Source organism: Camelus ferus, chromosome 27, assembly GCF_009834535.1.
Source record: "Camelus ferus isolate YT-003-E chromosome 27, BCGSAC_Cfer_1.0, whole genome shotgun sequence".
Lineage (NCBI taxonomy): Eukaryota > Metazoa > Chordata > Mammalia > Artiodactyla > Camelidae > Camelus > Camelus ferus.
In genome coordinates, this window is record NC_045722.1 from 3,544,325 (window position 1) to 3,568,167 (window position 23,843).

The window sequence follows — 23,843 nt, forward strand, 5'->3', positions numbered from 1 at the left end:
CGCTCTCTCTTTTGTTATAAGCTTAACGCAGAGCTCTTTCTCCATTTCTTCCCTTGAGTTTACCTGTTTACTTTAAAAGGGGATAGAAATAACTTACAGTGGAAATTCAGGAAGCATGAGCTTCAGCGTCACCAGTCTTAAAATTACCTGTCAGCGTGGTCTTTTCTCTGTGGTTGCTGCGGTGCAGAGGCAACTGTACTTGGTGATTTTCACCTCTGGGAAGTCAGCGAAAGTTGGTATCTGTTTCCTATACGAAGAGCGATCGAAGTAAATTTGATGCTCGCTTTTATTCTTCAAGAGTAGTTGTTGGAAATACAAAGTCTTTGAATCTTGGTTAATGAAGGGCACGGAGGATTCAGAATTTGAGGCTTTAGGGATTTGGAAATGTGTTTGCGTTCGATGAGTCTTTGCTGTATGTTGAAGAAATTGCAAATGTATGCACGTGTGTGTGCGTGTGTGTGTGTGTGTAAGGCCCCCTAATCATGGTAGAACTTTGACTTAACTTTAGCATGAGGGTAGAAAAGTAACTGTACTGAATACGCACAGAACGTAAATGTGTTCATTTACGCACCAAGTGTAAATGTGTCGCCAGGGTGCAAGTCTCACCTACCCCTCACCTTTGATGTTTAAAAATCTTTACCCGTATTTATTTTTGGTGTTTGGCTAGTCCTCTGAATTCCTGGTTCATAGGCTAAGTTTAAGGAAAAATAATAGGAAATATAGGCGTCAGTTTATTGGCAAAGTATGTTCTTTAGCGTTTATTCACGTAATGTGCCACTCTGGGTAGTTTGGCTGGAACGCAGGCTACCTGACCAGAAAAGTGCGCTGAAATGCAAAGAGCCTCACAAGTGCCGTCTCGTCTCTGCCAGCGTCTCATAGTGACACGTGCCATGTGCCGTGTGGGGGGAATGACGGCAGAAGTAAGGGGACAAAGTAATCAGGGTGGACAGTGGAAAAGGTCAGGGCCTGTGAGTTAGATTCTAGAATATGCCCTTTTGGTTACTCAAGAGTGTCTGTTGTCTTTGAGGGTTTTGAGCTTCTGGAAACACAGAAAACACTGTTTTCATCCCTAGATTTATTCTGTCAAATGAACTACACACAGAAACCTCCAGGTTTTCACCTCGTCCCTTTCCTCCAAGCCTGACACTTTGTGTAGAAGTGCTTGGTCTTAGCTCTGATGTTATCCAGAAGCACGTCGAGTTTTTGCATTTCTAGTCAAGCTTTGTTTGTAGAAATAACACTCATTTAAAAGTGTTTTCTGAAGCTTCGTGCTCTCTACCCTCTGTAGAGGGTGAGATTATATTCTTCCCTAAACATTATTTAGCAGTTTATATTTACTGAGCATTTACTATGTGTCAGGCAGTACTCAAAATATTTTATACGATTAAGTTTTCCATTTAATCCTCACAGCTGTTTCATGAAGTAGGTACCATTATCATCACCGTTTTACAGTGAGGGAGCTGAGACCCAGAATGAGAGCCAGATGACTTGGCAAAAGTCAAACAGTCAGTGCGCGACGGAGCCAGGGCTGAAGTGCAGGCGGCTGCCGAGCGCCGTGCTGTGCGGCCCGCGGGGGGCCGCTCTTGCAGACCGCTTCCAGAGTGCGAGCCTGCCTCCTCGGCCTCTAGTCCGCTCCTAACTCTGAGGAAGGCCTTTGCTTTATTGGGGAAAGTCTCCTTGTATTTGCTTACCAAGCGGCTTTTTCTATAAACATGTAGAATTAAATTCAAGACCAAGAATACGAATTTTTTTTTTTAAAAGAACTGATCTTTGTGTTTTCTGAGGCCTGCTTGTGAGGTGGTCCCGAGGCCAAAGTCAGCAGCCTCACTTGTTAGCTCCACGCGGGTGGGTTAGGACACAGTGTTCTTTGTGAGCAATCAGAGGAGAGACTTCGGTGTTTTATCTGTGGATCTTTAGGCTGACTGAGCAGGAACTGAGAACCCAGTTTGAACCTCCACTTGCCTTCCTGCTTCCTGCTCCTGCTCCTGCTCCTTTCCTTTATATCTGGAAAGGCAGCTTTATGCTTTGAGAAAAGAATCCAAGCGCTGCTGACACCTGCGAGGCCAGACCCACACAGCCAGTCCCTTGTAGATGGAGTACATTTCTTTAACGCGGAGGCTGACCCGTTGCAGGGGACCCTGCTTGTGCAGTGAGCGCCCTGAGGGGTGCTGCGGCCCTGTTCCCGGGCTAGAGAAGTAGGCGTGTTCCCACCCTGACAGCCAGGAGCGGCCTGGCCCACCCTGGATGCAGCCACGGAACAGGGTGTCAGCCTTTCAGATGCCTCATTGCGTAGAGAGCCCTGCCTTGGTTTGCTCTGCACACGTAGGCTGTTTCCCCCTGTTGTTCACGTGCTGCTTCCTTTTCTCACGGACAGAGTAGACTGAAATTTTTTTTTTTTTTTGTAGAAAACTCTGACTAGCTGTGAAGTAGACTTGTTGCACCGATGGGCTGGGTCACTACTGACATGATTTCTTCTCCTTCAGCTTCAGGGTCTGCAGGAAAAGGAAGCCGGCTGCCAGACCTTGGATCCGACTACAAACCTCCCATGAGCGGTAACGCCCTTCCTGTGGCCTTTTGCCTTCCTGTGGGCAGGCTGCAGTTCTGCCTGAAATCTTGCAGTGTCTTCTGTAGCTCCTGTGCAGGGGGTCATAGCATGTTACTTATTTCCTTCGGTTTAACAGAATTAGCTTTAGGCATTTTCTGGGGAATGTTTGCTGAGTTTCTATAAACCCGTTCATGTTAGGATCCACAAATAAAATTGTTCCCCCATATATCCAGCTTAAAATAATTCTCAACAAACAAGCCTTCCTTTTGCCCACTGCCTCTAGAAAATAATTAGGATCTTGCTTTCAAAAATAAACCCTCTAGTGGGATTAGCCATCACCTAGAACAAGCCAGAGAAATTCTGTGGAATCATTCATTTCTCCCAACCCTGCTTACTGCAGTATTTTTAGTTTGGGAATTCTAAAAAATGATTACCACTCTCCTAGCCATCCCAAGGTCTGGTGCCTTCTAATTACTTAAGTGATAAAACTTCCTTCTCCACAGAATGCCACCGTTTGTAAGTCCCTCTCACACAGGAAATCACATTTGATCCTTTTACACTGTGAGGCAGGGAGAACAGGAGTCATTATTCTCATTTCATGCATTAGGAGACTCAGTGCAGAAGTGACATGCTTGGATCCACACGCTTACTGTGGAAGTCCTGGAACCAAAACCCAGGTCTTCCGGCGTCTGGTGGTGCCTTTTTCACTCTCCCACAGCCTGAAAGGCCTGGGGTTCTCTACCGGCCGAGAGAATTCAGATGGCAAGATGTCCATGGAAGCAGTTACTGGAAATGACCCTTACTGTCTCCTCACAAGAAACATACGGAGGAGAAAGGTTTAAAAGAGTTTCTAGTCCTCTGGAAACTCCTGGTCTGATCATCGAACTAAAATCTCCAGCTGTCTTTTTAAATAAAAGTGGTATTGCTCAGGCTTCAGAGAACCAGCCTGTTCTTAGGAGAGCCAGACAAACCTGCTTACTTCAAGCACTTTGGAGGCTCTGAGTTCTAGAACTGTGTGAGTTTCTCCTCCTGGGATGCAGATGTTACATTAATGTGCTGCCCACAGTATAATATTCAAGGCTGTGAGAAAAGTGATTATTGTGGAATCTTTCTTTCCGTGCATGCATTCGTTCCTGCGTTTATTCATCCATTCACACACACGTCTGAAGGTTCAGGTTCTGTATAACAGGCTGTGGGAGCAAGAGGGGTGAGTAACAAACTGCCTGCTGGAGAAAAGGGAAAGCTTCGTGGAAGAGGCGGTCTCTGACCCAGGTCTTAAAGGTCGCAGGGAAGCTTGCTGAACGCCAGGGAGGGGGCTGAGCGGTCCAGGATGCAGCAATAGCATGTGTGAAGGCGTGGCGGTTTAGTACAGCCTGCTCTCTCTGGGGCCCCACTGCCTAGAGACAGGATAGAAAGTCTCAGGTTAGAGCCAGCCTGTCAGAAGCTGGTGCTGATGTTGAGAAGTGAGAGCTTCCTCGTGTGAGTAACAAATGCAAGATGCCTGATGCTGCTGGTGAACTGTGGCTTCCGCTCATCACCTACCATTACGACCCGCAGGACAGTGAAGAATGAATTGGGTGCCAAGCATATGAAGTCAGGAAAGAGTGGTTGGGAAGCTGCTGTACTAGTCCTGGCGAGGCTTCCTATCCCTGCGAGGAGGGTCGATGCTCCCTCTGGCAGCTCACTCTTACTCTGTTTTAGAAGGGAGCCTTTGGCCAGCTCAGAGGTTAGAGGTCACGTGCAGTTAAATGAAACTTCGTCTCTGCTGAATGTGGGGAAGAACTGCCGTCCCCACCTCTGCCTGCCCCGCCTCCCTCACTCCGGCTTCCCAGCCACCTGTCTGCAGTGCAGGGCCCTCCCCGTGCCCCACCCAGTGGCTCGGCACTGCTGTTAGTAGAAGTTTTATGTAAAGCCCTGATGTGATCTGATTGTGTGGCTTCTAGTTCCATAGTCTTTCCCAAATATAAAAATGTTATTTTATTGAAGGTTAGTGTGTATAATTTGTCTATTTGCTAACCTTTTTCTCAGAAAAGAAGGATAAAAATAATTGAACCACATGTAGAGGAATAAGCTCTTAAACTCTCAAAATTAGCACAGATTTAACACTGCTGAGATGTAGTCTATAAATCAAAGAATCAAAAGTGGAAGGTCAGCTAATCCAGTGCTATGGACAGAATTCCCAAATGAGTATAATCTGGATTAGATCATGAGCTTATAAACTAGGTTGTGTATGAGAACCACTTTAAGAGCTTTTCAAAAAACACAGATTGCCAGGCCATACCTTTGTGGTAGGAATTTCTTCCACAGCATCCCAGACTGGTAGGACAGTTCTTCGTAAGTGCTTCTAGCGACTGAACACCCATTGCTTGGCAGAGCCGCCCGTCCCATGATTGTGCAGCTTTGATGGTTAGAGCGATAAGGGAGAGAAAGGGTACCGAGAAGGAAAGATGTCAGACGTCCACGGTGATTGGATCTGTGTGCTGGGATTTCCCGTGTTTTGTAATATGAGCATGTGTAACTTTTATAATGAGGTGGGGAGCAAAGAAATATGTTTCAGAAGATGGAAGATAAAGACTTAGAGCAAGATTATGAAAAGCCGAGGTAAAAAGCTGAGCTTCATCCTGTGAGCAGTGGGGGAGCAGCAGTAGGAAGAAGAAAAAAGCCTGAGCTCCCTCAGGCCCTGTGGCCTGGCCCCTGCGCAGCTCTCCAGCCTCGCCTCTGTCTGTTTCCACTCACTTCCTTCCCTCTCACTCTGCATCTCTCTCTCTGCTTCAGCAGCGCTGGCTGCCTTTCTCTTCCTTGAACAAGCTCATGCCTGCCTTGGGGTCCTTCCCTGCTCCCTCCCTCTGCAGTGTCCTTCCTCCAGGTCTTTGTATGGTGGGATCCTTCTTGTAATTCAAATCTCAGCCCAAATGCTATCTCCTCAGAGAAGCTTCCCCCAACCACTCTGTCTAGAATAGCCACCCGGTCACTCCGCCATACGCCCTCACTGTCTGTTTCCACTGCACTTACTATGAGCCAGTGACTTCTTGTTGGTTTATTGTCTGCCTGCACCCCTGCCCCAGCGCGCACTTCTCTGTTGTCCACTGTTGCGTCCTCCGCACCTAGGACCGTGCCCGGCACGTAGCAACCACTCAGTACGCGTTTGTCACATTAATGCGTATGTGTGGGTGTACTTTTTCCTGAAACTAAATAAGAAAATCAACTCTTCACAGACTGTATATTTATAAAAACAAAAGAAACTTTATTTTTCAAGTAATTTTTTTGTGATTGCAAACATCTATATGTTGGAAACACTTTTGCTTTCTATGATTGAACCCTTATAAATGGTTTTGAAAGTCAGAAAACGAAATGGTTTATAAATGGTGCTTTACAAGGTGAATCTATGTGTAACGTAAGACACCAGGGGACAGTCTTCTCATTTGTCCAAGCGTAATGTTCAGTGTCATTTGAGAAGCTTTTACTGAGCACCAGCTTTGTGCAAGGCCCTGTGCATAGGGCAGAAACTCAGCCCTCTGGATTTCAGAGTCTAGAGGAGATGCCGTGCTCCTGAGGCACTTTTATAAAAGGCCTGGTGATGACGTTACCAAGAAGCTCACAGAAGTAGCTCTGCTCACATGAGGCCCTGCAGCCTGACTGTGTGCTAGAGTCCTCTGACAGTGACAGGTGTGCTCACCTCCCTCCAGGCAGCAACAGCCCTCACGGCAGCCCCACGTCCCCGCTGGACAGCGGCACGCTGCTGGTCATCATCGTTTCCGTGGGCGTCGTCACCATCGTGGTGGTCGTGATCGTCGCTGTCTTCTGCACCCGGCGCACCACCTCTCACCAGAAGAAGTAAGGCGCCCCAAATGTGGCCCCTGCACTTCCTGTGTCTGTTCTTTTGCTTCTATGTGACTTCTCTGTCTGGGTTACAATACACGTGAAAAGCGACGTTTTAAGTATTTTTAAAGGAAATGTAGAATGGCTCCTCTCACTAAGTGTGGTTCAGTCAGGGTCTTGGCAGGAAAGGGGAGGCGCACTCAAAAGGGGTGGAGGAGACTTTGGTGAAGGGACCATTTACAACATCCGGGGGGTCAGCACTAGGCAGCGGTGGTCCGGGGCCAGCAGCAGTGATCGGCCACTGGGACCCATAGAAGGGCGGGGGGTCATCCTGAAAAAGAAAGAGCTGTTTTCAGAGATGTGAAGCAGCGGGAGACGGCTTCTGGCAGGCGCTGTGTGTGGTGGCAGGAGCCCAGGGGGCGGGGGCGGGAGAGACAGTACTCCCGCCCTCCAGTCTCTTGCCTGTGCCTTCTACCGGCCAAGCCCAGCTGAGAGCGGGGGCAGAGTTGCCGCACAGATACGGTTCGTGGAACTCATCCTCTCAGGTCACAGAGCCGAGGAGGCTAGACCTGGGAGGAGAGTGGACAGGGCCGACTTTTTGGTAGCCCCGTTGGAGTACTGCCTGTCTCTGTCCACAGTGAACCGAGTCCCACAGGGGCTTGTGGGATTTTGTGGCACAAATGCCGGCTGAGATGGAAGACCACAGGCCTCTTACTCCGCATCTCAGTGGAAGAGTATTTTTAAAGAAGTGCTACCGAGTAAAGAGTTGAGGTGGGACGGGGGGTGGGGGGTGCAGTGATGAGATATGTTGATTTAATGAACCAGAAAGGATTGTTTATAATCGGCATATCATATTAACAGAGCAGTCAGAAGGCTGCCAGCTCTGAACTCCTCTGGGACTTTGAGGCTTGTGGCTAATGGTCCAGAGCAGGTAGCAAGGTGGTTCCATTAAGTAGTTCTTGTTGGCAGCCTGCACTCGTGAACCTGAGAGCACCCTTGACCCTCAGTCACATTCTGCCTGTGTGTGCGGCCAGCAAGGCCGATACATATAAAAGGAGATGCTCGGGTTACCCCAATAGCAAACATACAGTACGGGTAATGAAACAACTGTAGCTGCAGTATCCTAAAGGATCTTAAGTCGGAGTTTTTGTCCCATAAAGAAAGAGAGAAAGTCACGCCTGTGTTTGCAATCACTCGTCAGACCTGGTCTGCCCAAGGCAGGGATGTGCATGTTTGATGACAGTGAATGTGCTTGTTTTCAGTGCAGAGGACAAGCACACGCTGCCGTCTGGCTGCTGCTGCTTCTTCGTGTCGCTTTCTGTGGGTTGTGTGATGCTTCTGATCTTTCTTCTGCCCAATGAAATAGCCGTCCGCAGGTGACGTTGAGTCACGTTTCCCAGAGGAAGGCGGGGCTGCTGGCGCCAGCCTCCTGACTGCTGCGTCTCACCGCTTTCCCTCCCTGCCTTTGAGGATAGAAAACTGTTTCTCTTTAAAACCTCAAAGATTACATTTTTTGTGTGCTAGGACTTCCCTGCAGGCTTCTTTTTGGCATTTCACCTTTGTCTTTATTAACTTGATTTACCTCTAGTTTTAGAAATTTTGAGATCTTTGTTTAAAAGAATCTAAAAAAGCAAACGACAGAATTCCTTAGTGCTTTGGGGGGTTTAAAATTCAAAGTAGATAAATCAGCTACTTCCGTTTCCTCAGATTGAGAGGTTAGGGACGTGGGTTTGTCGTAGATTTTGCATTTGAGGCTACAGGTCCTCCAGTTTGGGTCCCTTTGTTTAAAAAAATTGTTACCAAGTCTCCCTAGAGCATCGTCCTCCTCCCCCCCGGTGACCTGCTTTCCGAGCAGAGAACAGGTGAGCTTTGCTTACTGCTCTTGCTCTGTGATACCTGAAGCACCTCCCGCTTCGGCTGTAGCTGTTAAAACCTCAACGCGAACAGAGCGTTTAGAGTCCAGTCCCTCATCGTCTCTCAGCACATTCCTCTCAAGCCCCCCTCTCTCAGGAGAGAGAAGTGCAGAACCACCATCAAGTCTAAGAACTTCTGCACGCACGCTTCCTCCTGCCTGAGGCCACTTGTCCTCGACCCCTGGTTCCCAGTGTCTCCTGTCTTTCCGAGACCTCGTGCTTGTGACCGCCCCGCTCTGTCCAGCACAGCTGGCCTCTCCCCCTGTTGGCTCCGTCCCTTCGGCGTTCAGGTGTGCTCAGACGCCTTCCACGGTCCTGGCAGCCACCACTTACAAATCCCTGTCTTTCCCTTTCCCACAGATGTCTTGAGAACTTGTCTGCGCTCACTTGACCGTCCTTTCACTGCCTGCTCTCTCGTCAGTCCTCTTCCATCTGAGATCTGCCCCTGCTGCTTCACAGAATTGCTTTTGTTGAGGTCACCGTTGACCTCCATGTTGCTAAAAACCAAAGGAGGTTTTTCAGTCCTCATCTTAATCTCTCAACAACAGTCAGCCACTTCTGCCTTCTTGAAACATTCCCTTATCTTGGTTCCGTGGTCGTGTGTTCTTTTTTGCAGCCCCTCCAACCCACTCAGCCATCAAGCAGATAGTCCTCAGGGCCTGGTCCTAGCGTCTCTTCTGTGCAGTCCTCGTGACACCAGCCCCTGTGGCTCCATTTACTCTCTGAATTTCAGCTATTCCTGTATTTCTGTGTCTAGCCAAGACCTCTGCCTTCTGAGTCTGAGGCTTACCTCAGTCGCAAGCCCAGTTGCCTCTCTTATGTTTCCTCTTTAGTGTCTCCGAGCCACTCAGCATGTTCAAAACAGAATTTATCATTTTTTCTGTCAAACCTGCTTCTGCTCCATTATTTCCAATGTTCATAAGTGGCTTAAGTCAGAAACCTCGACGTCATCCTCTTTTCCTCTTGTTTCTTTGTTCCTGTCTCTTCCCACATCCAGTTATCACCGAGTCTCGTCCTTTCTGGCTGCGGAGTAACCGCCAGGTCTGCCTGTTTCCTCCGCTCCCTCTGTCCCGGCCACTGTCGGTCACACTGAGATTATGGCAGGTGCATCCTGACTGCCTCCTGCTTTGTCCCCTCCCCTCACATCCATTCTTTACACCCCAGTTGGTGTAAATTCTTGACTCGGACTGATCTCCTCACTCTCCTGTTTAAAACCATTTAGGGGTTTCTCCTCACTCACAAAGGGAAGTTCAGACATGGGGCGCAGCTGTAAAAGCCCTTTATGATCCAATCCCTGCCTGCCTTGCCAGCGTCGCTCCGTGTCTTTCTCCCCGCGGTACGTCTGCTCCTACCACGCAGGGCTTCTCACAGTCCCTCCAGCACACCGGGCTGTTGGTCTCTGCTTCAGGCTGAGGCATAAGTTGATCTCACCCCCTGGAATGCACCTTCTGCCCTTCCCCGTGTAAGTCTTAGCTTAAGTGTCACTTCTTCCTCCCATTTTTCCTGTCCATCTGTGTCCAGCTGTTAAGAGGTTACTGTAACACTTGATGTTTTATTAAGCTCAGAGCATCTTAAAATGGTAGTTCATTGTCTGTCTTTCTCACTTGACCAGAAGTGCTGAGGGTACAGCAGTCCAGCATAGGACCTGACATACAGTGGGTACCTAATAAATGCTTATTGAGTGGTTAAGTGGGTAAGCGAGTGACTTAATGGAGAAACTAAGGCACAGAGAAGTAGACAGTGTCATCCTCGTTCTTGACTTGACCCAGCTGGTAGTCCTGGTCACGGGCACCTGAAGTGGTGTTCCCGCCCTGCTTTATAAGCCGCGGACACTGCCTCTGCGCCATGTTACATCCCTGGTTAGTGTTGTCCTTTCTCTGTTGATTGGAGACTGTTTCAGAGATCATTTGATTTAAAAGTGCTGTGTAATCTCTTTATGCTCAGAAAAAGTCAGAAGGCAGCATTCAAATAAGCCTGTGTGTGCACCTCTGAAGGTACGTGGACAAGGCACCACTCCTGGAAGTAAACTCCTTGCCTCTGTTTTTCTTGTTCATTTGTAGTTTCTGATTTTGCTTGAAGCATCTCTCAGAATGGAAGTTTCAGTCATTTGAACCTTTTGACAAATCATACTCAAGAAGTACTTTTTAAAATCCTCTTAATTTTGTCCCTAGGAAACGAGCTGCTTGTAAATCCGTAAACGGCTCCCACAAGTACAAGGGGAACTCCAAAGATGTGAAACCCCCAGACCTCTGGATCCACCATGAGAGACTGGAGCTGAAACCCATCGACAAGTCTCCAGACCCAAACCCCATCATGACTGACACTCCGATCCCTCGGAACTCTCAAGACATTACACCGGTTGACAATTCCATGGACAGCAACATCCATCAGAGGCGGAATTCATACAGAGGTGCTGGCTTCCCCCAGATGCTGGGAGACTGTTTTCATTTAAATCATTTTCCATTCTGTAAGGTTGCCTGAATCTGGTGATTCCTGTTCAAGGTTAGGTTTAAGGGAGTGTGTGTCACAGGATGAGCCTCTGATGAAGAAGAGCTGGCTTCCTGGGGGGAAGAGGGTCTGCGCCCAGATGAGACAGTCCCCTAGCTCTTCTAGGTCCCCCGTCAGGCCTCACCAGCTTGACACTCAGCCGTCTGAGACAGCCTGGCCCATGTCTGTGCGTTTCATCCTGTCCCTTCAGTTGGTGTTCAGCGTGCTCTTGGTCTGGGCGCTCTTACTCTCAGACCTGCCCTGAAGCATGGCAAGCAGCGTGATGGCAGCCGCGCTGGCTCAGCAGGGACTCCTGTGATGCTCTCAGGGTCATTTCCCTCTGTGTCACGTCCTGAGGGAACACCTTGTCCTCACGATGTTGGTTTTGAGCCTTGAATCCCCAGCTAGGAACGTTTCACTGCCGAGGCTGCTCAGCGGCCTGGGGCACTCGTTTGTAACCACCCTCCGTATTTGATGTCCAGGCCATGAATCAGAGGACAGCATGTCTACGCTGGCTGGAAGGCGGGGAATGAGACCAAAAATGATGATGCCCTTTGACTCCCAGCCACCCCAGCGTAAGTTCAAAGCTTCTCTTTTCCCAAGCGCTGCCAGTCTGTCCGGTCGTGTCGGGGAACAACCATGAATGGTGTCTCTGGCTTCCCTTGGTCCTGGCACAAAAAGGGACCGACCAGAGCTTTGGCATCTTGAGGGAAGAGGTGCCAAGCAGTTGTTGTATTTTACGATTAATGTTCTCGCAAGTGGCTTCACTTTCAGTGTAATTAAGCTAGAAGGCCAGTTTCCCCAAGGCTGCCAGGCATTAAGGAAGTAACCGATCTCTTTGAAAGTACATCGAGTCCCTGCAGGAGAGATGGAACATCACCCCTGCGGGCTGGGGCTGAGGCCGGCCGCATGTCGCGGTGTTCCTCAGGCTTCTGGATAGGCAATCAGTGTTGGTGGCAACCTGTGGAATTTTTTTTTAATCCATAGGCTTTATATTTTAGAGACATTTTACGTTGACAGCATGGAGTTTTTAAAGCAATATTTTTCAACCTTATTTGGCCCATGCCTCACTTTGATAAGCAGGAACGTTGTCCAACCCCTTTTAATGATATTTGAGACTCAAAATGTTAGCTAGCATGATTAGAAACCAAAAAGCAGTGGGACAAACCAGTTATATTTTTTTCAAACCACTGTTTCCTTTCCCTCGTTACTATTTTTAAGGTAGAGAAGTCTTTCAGACTAACTGCCACGGTGGGCTTCCAGCTGGGGGCCCTGTGCCGTCCTACAGTGATAAGCCCACCACTGTCAGATGACCTGGAAGTTACTTGCTCTGGGCTGAGCAGTAGGTTGGTAAGACTTCACATTGTCAGATTCCTAGATTCAAATCCTGAAGGCATCAAGTCCTGAAAGATCACTTTTTCAATTTAACCTAAATGAGCTGTTTTGGACTTTTTTATTCATTTTTTGAAAGGTATCTCATTTCATACTTGTCAGCCATCTCTCTGTCAACAAGTGACAAAGGTTTTACACAATCACAGGTGTCCTGCACTCAGAGGATGGCGTCATATACATGGAAACCGGCGGAAGCCCTGCGCGTGGAAATGTCTGCACACACGTGCTTTCACTTGCGCTAGATTCTAAAACTCAGCTTTGAAAGAATAAGGACCGATGTGCCAGTAGGTTATTTCTGCATGGAGCAGTTTGTGCCTGAGGCCCGTGATGAAAGGACGGGCTGGGAAGCTGGTTTCCCTCTCAGCAGAGGTGCCCGGGACGGGGTCCCCAGGTTTAGAAACATGAGTGTCTGAAAGGAGTCCGTCAGTCCGTCCCAGTGGCTTTTTATTTATAAGAAGATGGCTTGACTACTTACTTGTTTTATGTAAGACTTTTAAGTTCTTGCCTAAATTGGCTTATTTTTAAAACCTGTAACTTTTGACTATCCCTGTTCCTAGATTTGTTACTTTTAAATATGTTACAGAGAAAAGATAGACTGTGCTAATTGATATCATTACTGGGTTTTTTTCTTTTTTTGGTGGTGAGGAGTATGCATAAATATACAATATTATTTAATTTGTGCCTCAGCAGTTAGGTGGGTGAGTGGATTCTTTAACTCAAGACTCTGAAACCAGGTACTTGGATGTACTTGAGACCTTCGGGTTTTGAGAGCTCCTGCTCCCCACATGGCTTCAGTCCTTTTTGTTTTCCCACGAGCTGGGATTACCTGGAGTCTGCATCCCGCATGCACCTGCCCTGGCCTCAGATGTCCGAGCGCTGCTGAGAAGCTGGGTGGTGTCAGGACGAGGTTCCGTCCAAAGCCTTGCACAGAAGCACTGGATTCTGATTCAGCTGATAGCGAATGAGTGCCGGCTGTATTCCTGACAGGCACTTTCACACTGTTTTATTTTTTATTTACTTAATTTGGAAAAACTGGCAATGCCTTAGGAAAAAGAAAGCCAACCTAGTTTTCCTTCTGTAAGAGTCCTCGGTACCTAAAACACTTCCAGGTTGCCCTTCCCGGGTGAAAACTAGGAGGCTGTCCTCCTCCCCCTCGCCTCAACTCTGGGAAATGCTGGTTCTGAAACCAGCTGTCTGTCTCCCGCCCGAGGAGATGCTGACGGCTGAGCTGCCCTGAGGCCTCTTGTCAGCCAGCTTTTCCAAGCTGTACTTTACTTCAAGGGGCCGCCTAAGCCTCTGGTCCCCGAGAGCCGGGAAGGCCCCTGCCTGTCCCTCCAGGCCCTGAGGAGGGAGGCCAGCACGGCCCCGGGCGCCCAGGCTCTCTGAGCCCCCCCCCCCCTTGTTTGCACAGGGCAAGGAGACAGCTCAGGATGAAGGGCGCTGTTTTACCAACCAGGATTTTCTTCACCAGAGTAATACTGAGTGGCCGCCAAAGACCTAGGGAGGCCCTTAATGACAGAAGACGTTCTAGTAGATCCCAAAGGCACTGAGTTTTGTCACAGAGTTTGTGAAGCTCTTGCTTAGAGGGGAGAGTGTTCCTAGTCACCCCTCCTGTTCACCTGTTGCAGGGATTTGGCGCTGGTTATCTTGTTGTTAAACATTTTCAGCTCCTACAGCTACTTCAAGGGAGAACTGAAGAAAAGTTTACCCTAGTTGGGCTTCTGATTTTGTACGTTTCCATCTCTGGGTCAGTAATGAAGCCTCATTAAAGAAGCACGTTGTCTTCATAGAAGGTTGTTTATGGAATATCTGTGGAAACTTGGATTTGTTTGCTAAATGCAGCGAATTGAATTCCTTAGCCAGTGTGGGAAGGAAAGTGGCAATTTAGGAAAGATCCGTTTATATTTTAAAGTGTGCATGGATGTGGCTGAGCTCCCAGCCTGGAAGCAGGGAGGGATGGTGCCCTCGGCTTGTGTTTAATGCTTCTAGGACTAGATGGGACCATAAGAGTTCCATTTGCATTCCTTTTAAGATACGAAAAGTGATTAAACACCTGCTTATTCATTCAGCCTAAATCCCTATCGCATGCTTTATTTATCAAGTAAGAAAAGGCAGGATGAATTAGGAATATACTCAGAGGAGAAGGGACTTCCTTTTAGCAGGAGAAAAACAATAAGAGATGCCCAGACCATCCTTTGTTTGCTTATGGACTTATATTTTGTGACATATTCAAATAGATATTTTTAATAACTCATATAATACATATTTATTATAGAAGAATTGGAAAATAAGACAAACCAAAAGAAATTTTTTTTAAATTCTGACCACTCTTCCCCACAAGATAATCACTGTTAACATTTTAGTGAAACTCCTCAGGCTTTTTTTCCTTCCTGTGTGTATCTAGAGACACATGCATAGGAGTGTGTTGATTTTTTTTTTTAAAGAAATGTAAAATTGATGGCTAGTCGTCCACATCTAGCCAGCTGCCACCAAAAAGCCAAAGGAGTGGTTGTACCGTATGGTGGGGGCGGGGGTCACTGCTCTTAAACTGTGACTTGTGTGTGTCTGTGCAAGCATGTTAAGCATTTCTCTGTCTTGTGTTCATTCACAGCCGTGATTAGTGCCCATCCCATCCATTCCCTCGATAACCCTCACCATCATTTCCACTCCAGCAGCCTCGCTTCTCCAGCTCGCAGTCATCTCTACCACCCGGGCAGCCCATGGCCCATGGGCACATCCATGTCCCTTTCAGACAGGGCCAATTCCACAGGTGAGAGATGAGGTTGGAGCCCCAGGTGGAAAGCGTTCTCGTGTATACATGGCAAGCGGCTGTGGGGAGGACTCGCCCTGCTTAGAAGGATTCGGAATTTTTCTCACTGTTAATTTATTTATCGTAATGGCTTCTGTTACTCAGATTTGTTTCTTTAAAATTCACCCCCGTTTTTCTCCCTAAGTTTTAAGTGTTCAGTGCAAGATGTTGTTTTAGTAGAAACTTAACTTTAATCACATAACCATGTCTTTGTTCCATCAGCTTGCATCTTAATTCAGTCATATTTTTAGTTTATTTAATTTTTTAATCCTCCAGTTTGAAAGGAAGATTTTTCTGGGTGATTGAAAAATTTCAGACACTAGAGGTAGCCTTTGCCTTGCAGTCACCCTAATGCTGGGAGGGTTCAGAGGGCAGCCATAAGGTACTTCTTTTGTTAGGTCTTACTTACAAACTTCTGCCGCGAATGAAAATAAGAGTGACACCCGGGGACAGCGGCCACACTGACCTTGTGCACGTTACAAACCTCAGGTTGCCTAGTGGATTACTGAAATCCGAAAGGGCTGCACAGGCATGGATCATCTCTAGCAACAGAAAGGAAATTAGCCCAGCAGTCTGCAGTGTATTTAAAGATACATGTGGCCGGACAGACATGTCCCAGTTTGGAAATCTTAAGAAACAGCATTATCAAGACGGTTCTAAGGAGCAGACAGTGAAAGTGAGGGGTCAGCAAATGGAGTAAATACTGTTGTTCCTCATTAATTGAAAATTAATTTCCATCCTCTCAGATTTAAGGTGCAAAAACTTCTCATATATACAGTGTCCTCTTTTTCCATCATTTGAAACTTGTCTGTTAAATAGTTACAGAAGTTACCAGTAGAACTAAGTTTTGGTAGTTCTGGGAAATAAGGGAGTTTAAGTCAATTCCATTTTAAAAGAACCTCAGAACTTCGCGCTAGAAGCTTGGGGTGCCAGTAACATCCCCTTCTCCTTTAAGTTTTGGTCAATTATAAATACACCCAAAACATCAGATGAAGATCAGAGCTTACTAAGAGCTGACTCATAACTCCCAGAGTTACCTACTCCCAGACCTGTATCTGGTGTGAGGGTGCTGGCTGAACTCATGCCTGAAATTGGACTCCTCCTCCCTCCCTCCAAACCCAGGCCTGGGGTCTTGCCTTTAGGGAAAGACAGTTCAAAGAAGGCTGAATGGAGAACGGAAGTCCACCTCGCAGACTTGGTCCCAGATGGAACAGGCCAGAAAGCAGCCCTCCAGAACCTGCTCTTAGAAAGCGGTTTTTGTGTCCTGACCCTGTTTCTCCATTTTTAAGACAGAAGAGTCTCACCCACTAGGATGTGGGCCTGCGTGCGTGCATGGCAGGCCCTTCCCAGTCTCAGCCCCCTGCCTCCTCCCTCCTGGACAAGGAGAGGGTTGAAGGTTGGCAAGAAGTATGGCACCTCCCACCCAGCCCTCATCCAAGTGGTCCACGCTGGTCAAAGTTCATTCCTGTATGGATTTAGGTAGAAAGCAAAGAGGAAAGAAAGCAAAGAGGAAAGACCCTTTTGCATCACTTAAGGGTGCCTTGTTTTAATGACCAGAGGGGATCAAAGAAGGGAAAGCTAGTGATGGGGCCACTGCAGATGGATTTGAAACGGAGAGCAGGTGCCCAGATGTGAGCGGAGTTGTCTTACTGTCGCATGTCCCCGTCTCCTAGAGCCCAGTGGATGTGGGCTTGGCATGACTGGACCTTGGCCAGGGCCGTCCTTGCTCCAGAGGACACTTACTATGTCTCTTCCTTGGACGTCTAGAGTGTTAACCACTACCTGATGCGGGAAGTGCTTGTTGTGCTTGTCCAGGCCCTTGGCCACTGTGCCCTTCGTGTGTCTTAACAACTCTGAGAGGTCAGTAGGTCAGAAGTAGGCCCCTCATCAAAGCGGAAATTTTAGTTGCAGCGTAGTTTCCCTCGTGGGCGAGGGCGTTGCACAGTTGCGGGGTGCGCCCTCCGTGGAGAACACGTGTGCGGGTGCCCTGCGGAGTCGCACGCGCTCTGACGCACGTAGGCCGCTCTTTTCCTCCACGTTTCCCGCCATCTCTGGCCCTCGGAAGCTTATACGGCAAGTTGAGGCAGCCAGGTAGGCCTGTATGCTCAGAGCTGCCCTGACGTGCCTGCCCGTACAGGCTGGCGTGGCCCGGGCTGCAGCCAGCTTTCTCTCTCCTCATCCTTGCTGCCTCCCTAACCAGCTTCCACCCGGCCCAGGATCTCGCGGGGCGCGACCAGCAGCTCACCAGCCACGGTGCTGGGTGCCGTGAGCAAGCTCAGAAGTGAGCCCTCAGCGCAGCCCTGGAGGGGACGAGCGGCGACCTAGGCCTAGTAGGGTTGTCACAGCCAGGCTTTCGGCGCTGGGGGAGGATGTGTGAGCCCCTCATCCCTGGGACCCGAGGCCTTTAAATTAAGGGAGTAGCACTCACGGTGGGCATGACCCATCTCCTGGGAGCCCAGAGGAGCAGACTCATCGCTACCTCAGCAGCAAAGGCAGGGAAATAGGCAGGATTTCTGCAGGTCGCTCACGCATTACTGCTTAAAAGGGTTTATTTCCCATTTTGAGATGGAAGACTCCAGGAGCCAGGGAAGCCACTCCTCAGGCTACCGGGTACAGCCCCTGGCCCTGGACTGGTGTCCTCCAGGCCCCTGCTCAGGGTGGGGAGGGTGGTCTGCACCAGCTCACCCTGTTTGAAAGGCCTTCCTCACGTGGCGGCCCTGGGACCTGGTGCTGGTCTGCCCCTGCAGAGCCGGGGGGCGGGTGGTGTGGGGCCCAGAAGAGCAGGGCAGCGTGTGGCGGATGGAGCTTGGACTTGGAACTTGGGGCCACGGACTCAGAATCCTGCCCCCCCAGTTCTGTGTCCTTGGGCCTTGCGTTCCCTCCCTGTGTCTTCTGAGTTACTCTGAGGATTGAATGAGCTAATGAGTGGAAAGCACTTAGCAGGGGGCCCGGCTCAGAGCAGCACTCAGAAATTTACAAAGGAAAGAACCTTACCGATTGTCCGAGCCCTGTGTTCGGCGCTTTCCGTGCCTCTCAGTCAATCCTCGGCGAAGTGCATGCTGTCCTCCCTGTTTTTATAGGTGACGAAACAGACTTAGAGATTTGGTGGCTGCCAAGTTCACCCAGCTTATACGCCAAGATTAGGGTTCGGGTCTGACTCCAAAGTCCGTGCTTTTTCTACCCCACAGTGCAGCCGTCCAAAACAGCTCTGACCCTCTTCACGCGTTTTTAGATTTTTGTCTTGTTCTTCCTGAGTCTCCCCTTCTCCGGGGTGATGTACCCCTGTGTCTTTCTCTGGACCCCAGACACCTTCACGGCATAATCTTAAAGCCGTTTGCAGACCTCCAGACTGTTCGGTTGTCCGGGTCTCACTTGAGCTGTGAGGCTGTTGATCTGGGGAGGCTGTGCACAGCCAGATGACATTTAGGGCCGGTGGCTCTGCCCCTCCTGCAGCAACCACCGGGCCTTGTGGGCAGAGCTGGCACTTGGAGGCACCCAGCCAGCCTCGCTGACGAGACACGTGGTCTGTGAAAGCCTGCTCTCTGAGACTCACTCAGTGAGTGAAGTTCTTCATTTCTTTTGTACTAATACACATCCTAGTAGACAGCATCTCAGGGACCCTGATACGTGCTCCACTGTGAGCCCTGAGAAGAACTGATTCCGTAGCAGTGTGGCCGCTGAGCTGTGGAGGCGATAAAACTTGGGCTGGTTGGCAGTTGTCTGGGACTCTTAGATGAGGGTGTTCCTGCTTAGCCTTGGCAGCGGTGCTGGTCCACCTCCCCTTGGACCGGCGCTGATCCTGAGTGCTTATTGAGCTGATTTCAGGGGCCCTTAGAGGTAGCCAGAACCCTGGACTGTGCGTACGTTTAATGGTAAAAGAAACGCTAACATTGAGACTCTCCTGCTGTAGAATCCGTTCGAAACACCCCCAGCACTGACACCATGCCAGCCTCCTCGTCTCAGACATGCTGTACTGATCACCAGGATCCTGAAGGTGCTACCAGCTCCTCCTACTTGGCCAGCTCCCAGGAGGAAGATTCAGGCCAGAGTCTCCCTACAGCCCACGTTCGCCCTTCCCACCCTTTGAAGAGCTTTGCTGTGCCGGCAATCCCGCCGCCAGGTCCTCCCACCTACGATCCAGCGTTGCCAAGCACACCGTTGCTCTCCCAGCAAGGTGAGTGAGGACCCTACAGTATGACGCCACTGCCTTGTACGGCTCCAGCAGGTGGACCCACTGTTGCATTTGTACCATCGGTGCGAAGGCAGAGATGCTTGGTGTTGTTATAAACAGAGCTTTGACCTCCCAGACATCCTCTGAGGGGCCCGTGGACCACCGTGCTTTGAGGAGCACTGTACTAGGTGATGGGTTTTCTGAAACCAAATGGAACATCTCTGGCCTCCTGGACACCCCTTTTCCGCCTCCTCCCGTCTTGTCCCAGTGCTTTTTCAGAGCAGGATCTCTGCCCTGGGTCTGGGCGCATCCTTCCCCCTGAGCAGCATTTGGGCCTTAGGTGCCTTCGTGAGGTCTGAGGGGAGCAGCCTCGGCCACACACCTGATGGTGCCCTTTCCCCTCAGCTCTGAACCATCACATCCACTCGGTGAAGACGGCCTCCATCGGGACTTTAGGAAGGAGCCGGCCTCCTATGCCGGTGGTGGTTCCCAGTGCCCCTGACGTGCAGGAGACCACAAGGATGCTGGAAGACTCCGAGAGTGTAAGTTCCCGGGGCCACCAGCCCCACCGGGATGTCTGGGTGCAGGTCCCAAGGCCTGAGGGTGCACTGGGCATACCGATAACTCCGTGCTGGCCCAGAAGTGTGAGGCGTGCACGGAGCAGCTCCTCTGAGCCAGGGCTGTGCTGCGGGTTTGATCCGCTTGGATTAGCTCGTCACAGCAGCTCCCAACCTGCCTGCCTTCTAGCTCTGTCCTGTCTCTCTGGTCCTGGTGACTTTGTTTGACATCCGCATGTTCTTGTACCCATCGGTCCCCCTTCATGACCTTCCCTGAGCAGGATGCTGGAGAGGGAGGTGCCTGAGTGGTTGGTCTCAAAACAAAACTCAGCAGAGTCTCTCCTTGATCTTTCCCTCCCGTGTTCCAGTGAATATGTCCTGCCTCTGCATTACCAGGTACAGGACTCTCTTAGGAGGAAAGCTTGGGGCCGGAGATCCAGGGGACCTACTAACTGCTGGCTCTGACAGAGACCCAGAAGGGGCAAGTGGTGGGGCCTCTGGCCTCTGAGGTCCCTGTGACCCTGGCCATGTGTGTTGGGGGAAGGGCGTTTTGCAGTGGAAAGAAATGAGTGCTTGCTGGCTTGGCACGCCCTGCAGCCTCTGACTCTGCAGGTCCAGCCGGGGCGCCAGGCCGTTTTCTCGCTGCCCACTTACGCTCTGACCTCCGTGTGGGCCCTCCTTCCCGGCGGCTGCTCGGATCATGCCCGGTAACAGCGTTCCCTTTTCCGCAGAGCTATGAGCCAGATGAGCTAACCAAAGAGATGGCCCACCTGGAAGGACTGATGAAGGACCTGAACGCCATCACGACAGCGTGACGGCCTTCACCGGGATGCGACTCCAGACCTGAGTCCAGAAGTCTTGGAGCTTAACCTTGAAAGCAAGGAGTTGTACAGAGCACGGGAGGACAGCACTTGAGAACACGGAGTGAGCGGCCAGCCGGCAGCACCCTGCGTGGGGCCGGCTCCGGGCCTGGCCACCGGCCTTCTCCTGGTCAGCCTGGAAGACGCCCGAGTCGAGGCAGCTTCCCTTTGCCTGCTGACACCCCGCAGGACTGGGCGCCATGGGCCAAAATTTTGTGTCCAGGGAAGAGGCAAGACGTGTGACCTGCGTTTCACTTTGTGGTCAGGCCGTGTCTTCGTGCTGCGACGGCATCGCCTTTATGGAGTGTAGACGTTGGCATTTATGTACAATTTTATTTGCGTCCTATTTTATTTTACCTTCGAAAGAAAAACATCAGAAACCAAGGAAGTCCGTGGTGTTTCCACAAGTGGTTGACATCGACTGCTTGTCTGAATCATGTATGGAAATCACTGACAGTGTGGGTTGTTCCAGGGGTTCGCTTGTTTTTTGTTTTTGTTTTTATTTTTTGATTCTGAGTCATCACATCCTCTACCAGCTGTTAATCCATCACTTTGAGGGGGGAGGAAATGTTGCGTTGCTGTTTGTAAGCTTTTTTATTATTTTTTATTATAATTATTAAAGGCCTGACTTTCTCCTCTCATCACTGTGAGATTACGGATCTATCTGAGTGAAATGTAACGTTGGGAGACGCACTGTTGCTTTCTGTGCAGTTTCAGTATTGGGGTGGGGGGGGCGGGGGGGATGGGCCGCTGAGGCCTGTGAACGTTTTAGTCACTGTGCTTTCTTCCCGAAGCCTGCAGAGAGCAGAAGCATCTTCTTCATTGTCCTGGCATGTCCATCTCCGTTGTCCCTAAGTTGCAACTGCGGTTTCATTTGGATCTAGTTAAAAATTCTTCTGTGCAATAGGTGGGTCTGCGGAGGTAGTTGCCCTGGTGTCCTGGCCCTATCCTGGTGAGAAGGCGCAGGCTGAGGGCCGGGCGCTGTACTGCAGGGCGGGGCAGGAGCCCCGGCGTGTCCTAGGGAATTGGAGACGAGGGTAGGGATGCTCGCCTGCCGGTACCGCGTGCCCCCTTTGGGGAAGGCGGGGGTTCAGTAGGGAGCTTTGTGCCCACGTGGGACTCCCGGGTTCTCTGGTCGCTGTCCTTAGCCAGTCCAGCCCTCACTTCCACGTCTCAGAGCCCCCTGGGAAAGGCGTTAGCAAGAGTGAAGCCGGCAGGCGCTGCAGCACCCGGAGGCCCCCGCTTCTCTGTGAACATTGCCCTGGCAGCAGCGGGGAGGGGGCCACCGGCTCCGCTAAGCCCCGGTCCCAGCAGGGCGGCGGGAGGTTTCCGAGGGGTGCCGAGAGGCCGGCCACACGAGAGACCTCTGCCTTTGCGGGAAGTTCTTGTGTGCTTTTTCTTAGAAAGGTAAGGAGCTGAGGGGGTTTTTTAAACATTAAGAATATATTATGAAAAAATACAGGACTGACCCTGAGGCATCTCCCTTGCTCCCCAGCAGATGGCCAGGAGGGAGTGTGGAAGGCATGGTAGCTGGCGGGTCAGGCTGGGGTCGTAGCCACGAGGATGTCAGCTGCCGAGACCGCAGCGGGCCCGCTGGCCCTGGGCCCGAGCGCCACCCGGCCCCGCGGGCGCCCCCTTGCCTTTGCACATTGGTTTTTCCCCCTGCTTAGGTTTATCTCACGTTTGCTTTTCTAGAAGATGAACACTTGGTATTTCCTACCTGGGGGCAACAAAAAGTGCGGTGCTGGCGCTCTGGCTGCCCTGCCCGCTGGCCTGGGAGGACAGTGCAGGCAGGATTCTGGAGCCCCGCGCACGCACGTGGTCCTGAAGAGAGCCCTCTGGACACCAGGAGGGCTAGACTCCCCAGAAACCGTCTAACCTTCTGCCCAAAGAAACATGCTGGGTATGCGGAGCACCCCTCCCGTGAGCCCTGACGCTCCTGTTGCCTCAGGGCTTGGTACCTGGAAACTGCCGCAGAGCCGGGCGGGGCGGGGGGCTATTTTTAGATAAATAACTGTTCAAAGTTGGGGGATTTTTTAAAATTAAGAAAAAGGAAAGCTATTCTGTATTGCACCTTTTCACAATTTAATACATTTTCTTACATTTTCCTGTGATTTTTGGAATTAAATCATTGTGTGTCTTGTAATGTCCTAGTTGAGCTGCTGGCCAGCAGCTCCCTGCAGGAGGATTTGGAGCAAGTGTGTCTGCCTCCTTGCCGCCTGCTGGGGGGCCTGGGGGGCTGCTGGGGACGCGTCTCTGTACACACTCGTTTGGCCTTTTCTGTAGTTGATGCTGTAAAACTCTATGGCTTTTTGAAAAACAGTTTCATGTTTTTATTTGGTATTGGAAATCCAATACACTTTTTAATTCAGTCAAACTCTGGTCTGGTCAAAGTGTTATTTTCCTTTTTCCTTAGGAAAACAGAACTTCGAGGTCCCGCTTCCCAGCCTCAAATGGACCTCACCGCTGCCCTCACAGCCGTAAAGGCAGGAGTCCTAAGGGACACCCGGGAGGCGTGGCAGGTGAGCCTGCCGGTCAGCTGGGTGTTCACCAGCCCCAAAGGTGACTCTTGTCCCTGTCCCCACCCCTTTGCTGCCCTGCAGGGACTGAGCAGCCTAAGGGATCAGGCGTGACACCTGTCAGAGAGCCAGGTGACCCCGGCAGAGGAGTGCAGCCATTCCTGAATGGTGCGCAGCCAAGCCCCAGCATCCAGGCCTGCCCGCCGGGCCTGCCAGCCGCTGCCCCGCCTTTCCCGGGCCGCCCCACCTCCTGGCTGTGTTCGCTTCGCCTTAGCTCAGGCTGCTGTTAACAGTTTGAGGGGCTTCAACAGCACACATTTGCTCACAGTTCTGGCAGCCGGGAAGTCCAAGACGAAGGGACGGGCATACTGGTGTCTGGTGAGGACCCGCTTCCTGGCTCACCGGCGCCCTCTCCTCGCTGCCCACGTGGGAGGGGTGAGTTCTGTGGGGCCTCTTGTGTCAGGGCGCTGACCCCCTCCTGGGCCCCGCGCTCACGACCTGCCCCCCGCCGAGAAGCCCGCACCTCCAGACGCCCTCCCCCCGGGGGCTGGGGTTTCAGCACGTGATCCGGGGAGGCACGTCAGCCAGCGGCGGTATGAGAGCCTGGGCTCCGCCAGCAGTGAGCACGGCAGCCGCAGGCCTGCCCTCCACGGATCTAGAACAGAGCGAGGCTGGGTAAGGAGCCCAGGACCCGCCCTAACTGCCCCCCTGGCCCGGGGCTTCAGCTGGGCTGAGTGTGCGTTCCGAAACCCAAACCAGTCATTCCCGTTA

General features: G+C 50.8%; 1 protein-coding gene across 7 annotated transcripts in view; it reads left to right on the forward strand.

Annotated features, from left to right (window-relative positions):
* The window catches only part of NEO1 (neogenin 1), a 160,894-nt gene extending 137,964 nt beyond the window's left edge, over window positions 1-22,930 (forward strand). For 4 of the 7 annotated variants that reach the window (XM_032469157.1, XM_032469158.1, XM_032469159.1 and 1 more), the window contains exons 21-28: window positions 2,484-2,552; window positions 6,232-6,379; window positions 10,449-10,687; window positions 11,247-11,339; window positions 14,768-14,926; window positions 18,876-19,139; window positions 19,542-19,678; window positions 20,425-22,930. In XM_032469157.1, the coding sequence (XP_032325048.1) occupies window positions 2,484-2,552; window positions 6,232-6,379; window positions 10,449-10,687; window positions 11,247-11,339; window positions 14,768-14,926; window positions 18,876-19,139; window positions 19,542-19,678; window positions 20,425-20,508 (1,193 nt within the window). In that variant the 3' untranslated portion in view covers window positions 20,509-22,930. The remainder of the gene's footprint in view (window positions 1-2,483; window positions 2,553-6,231; window positions 6,380-10,448; window positions 10,688-11,246; window positions 11,340-14,767; window positions 14,927-18,875; window positions 19,140-19,541; window positions 19,679-20,424) is intronic. The other 3 variants (XM_032469160.1, XM_032469162.1, XM_032469161.1) reach the window with 2 other exon arrangements.
* The last annotated feature ends 913 nt before the right edge of the window (window positions 22,931-23,843 follow it).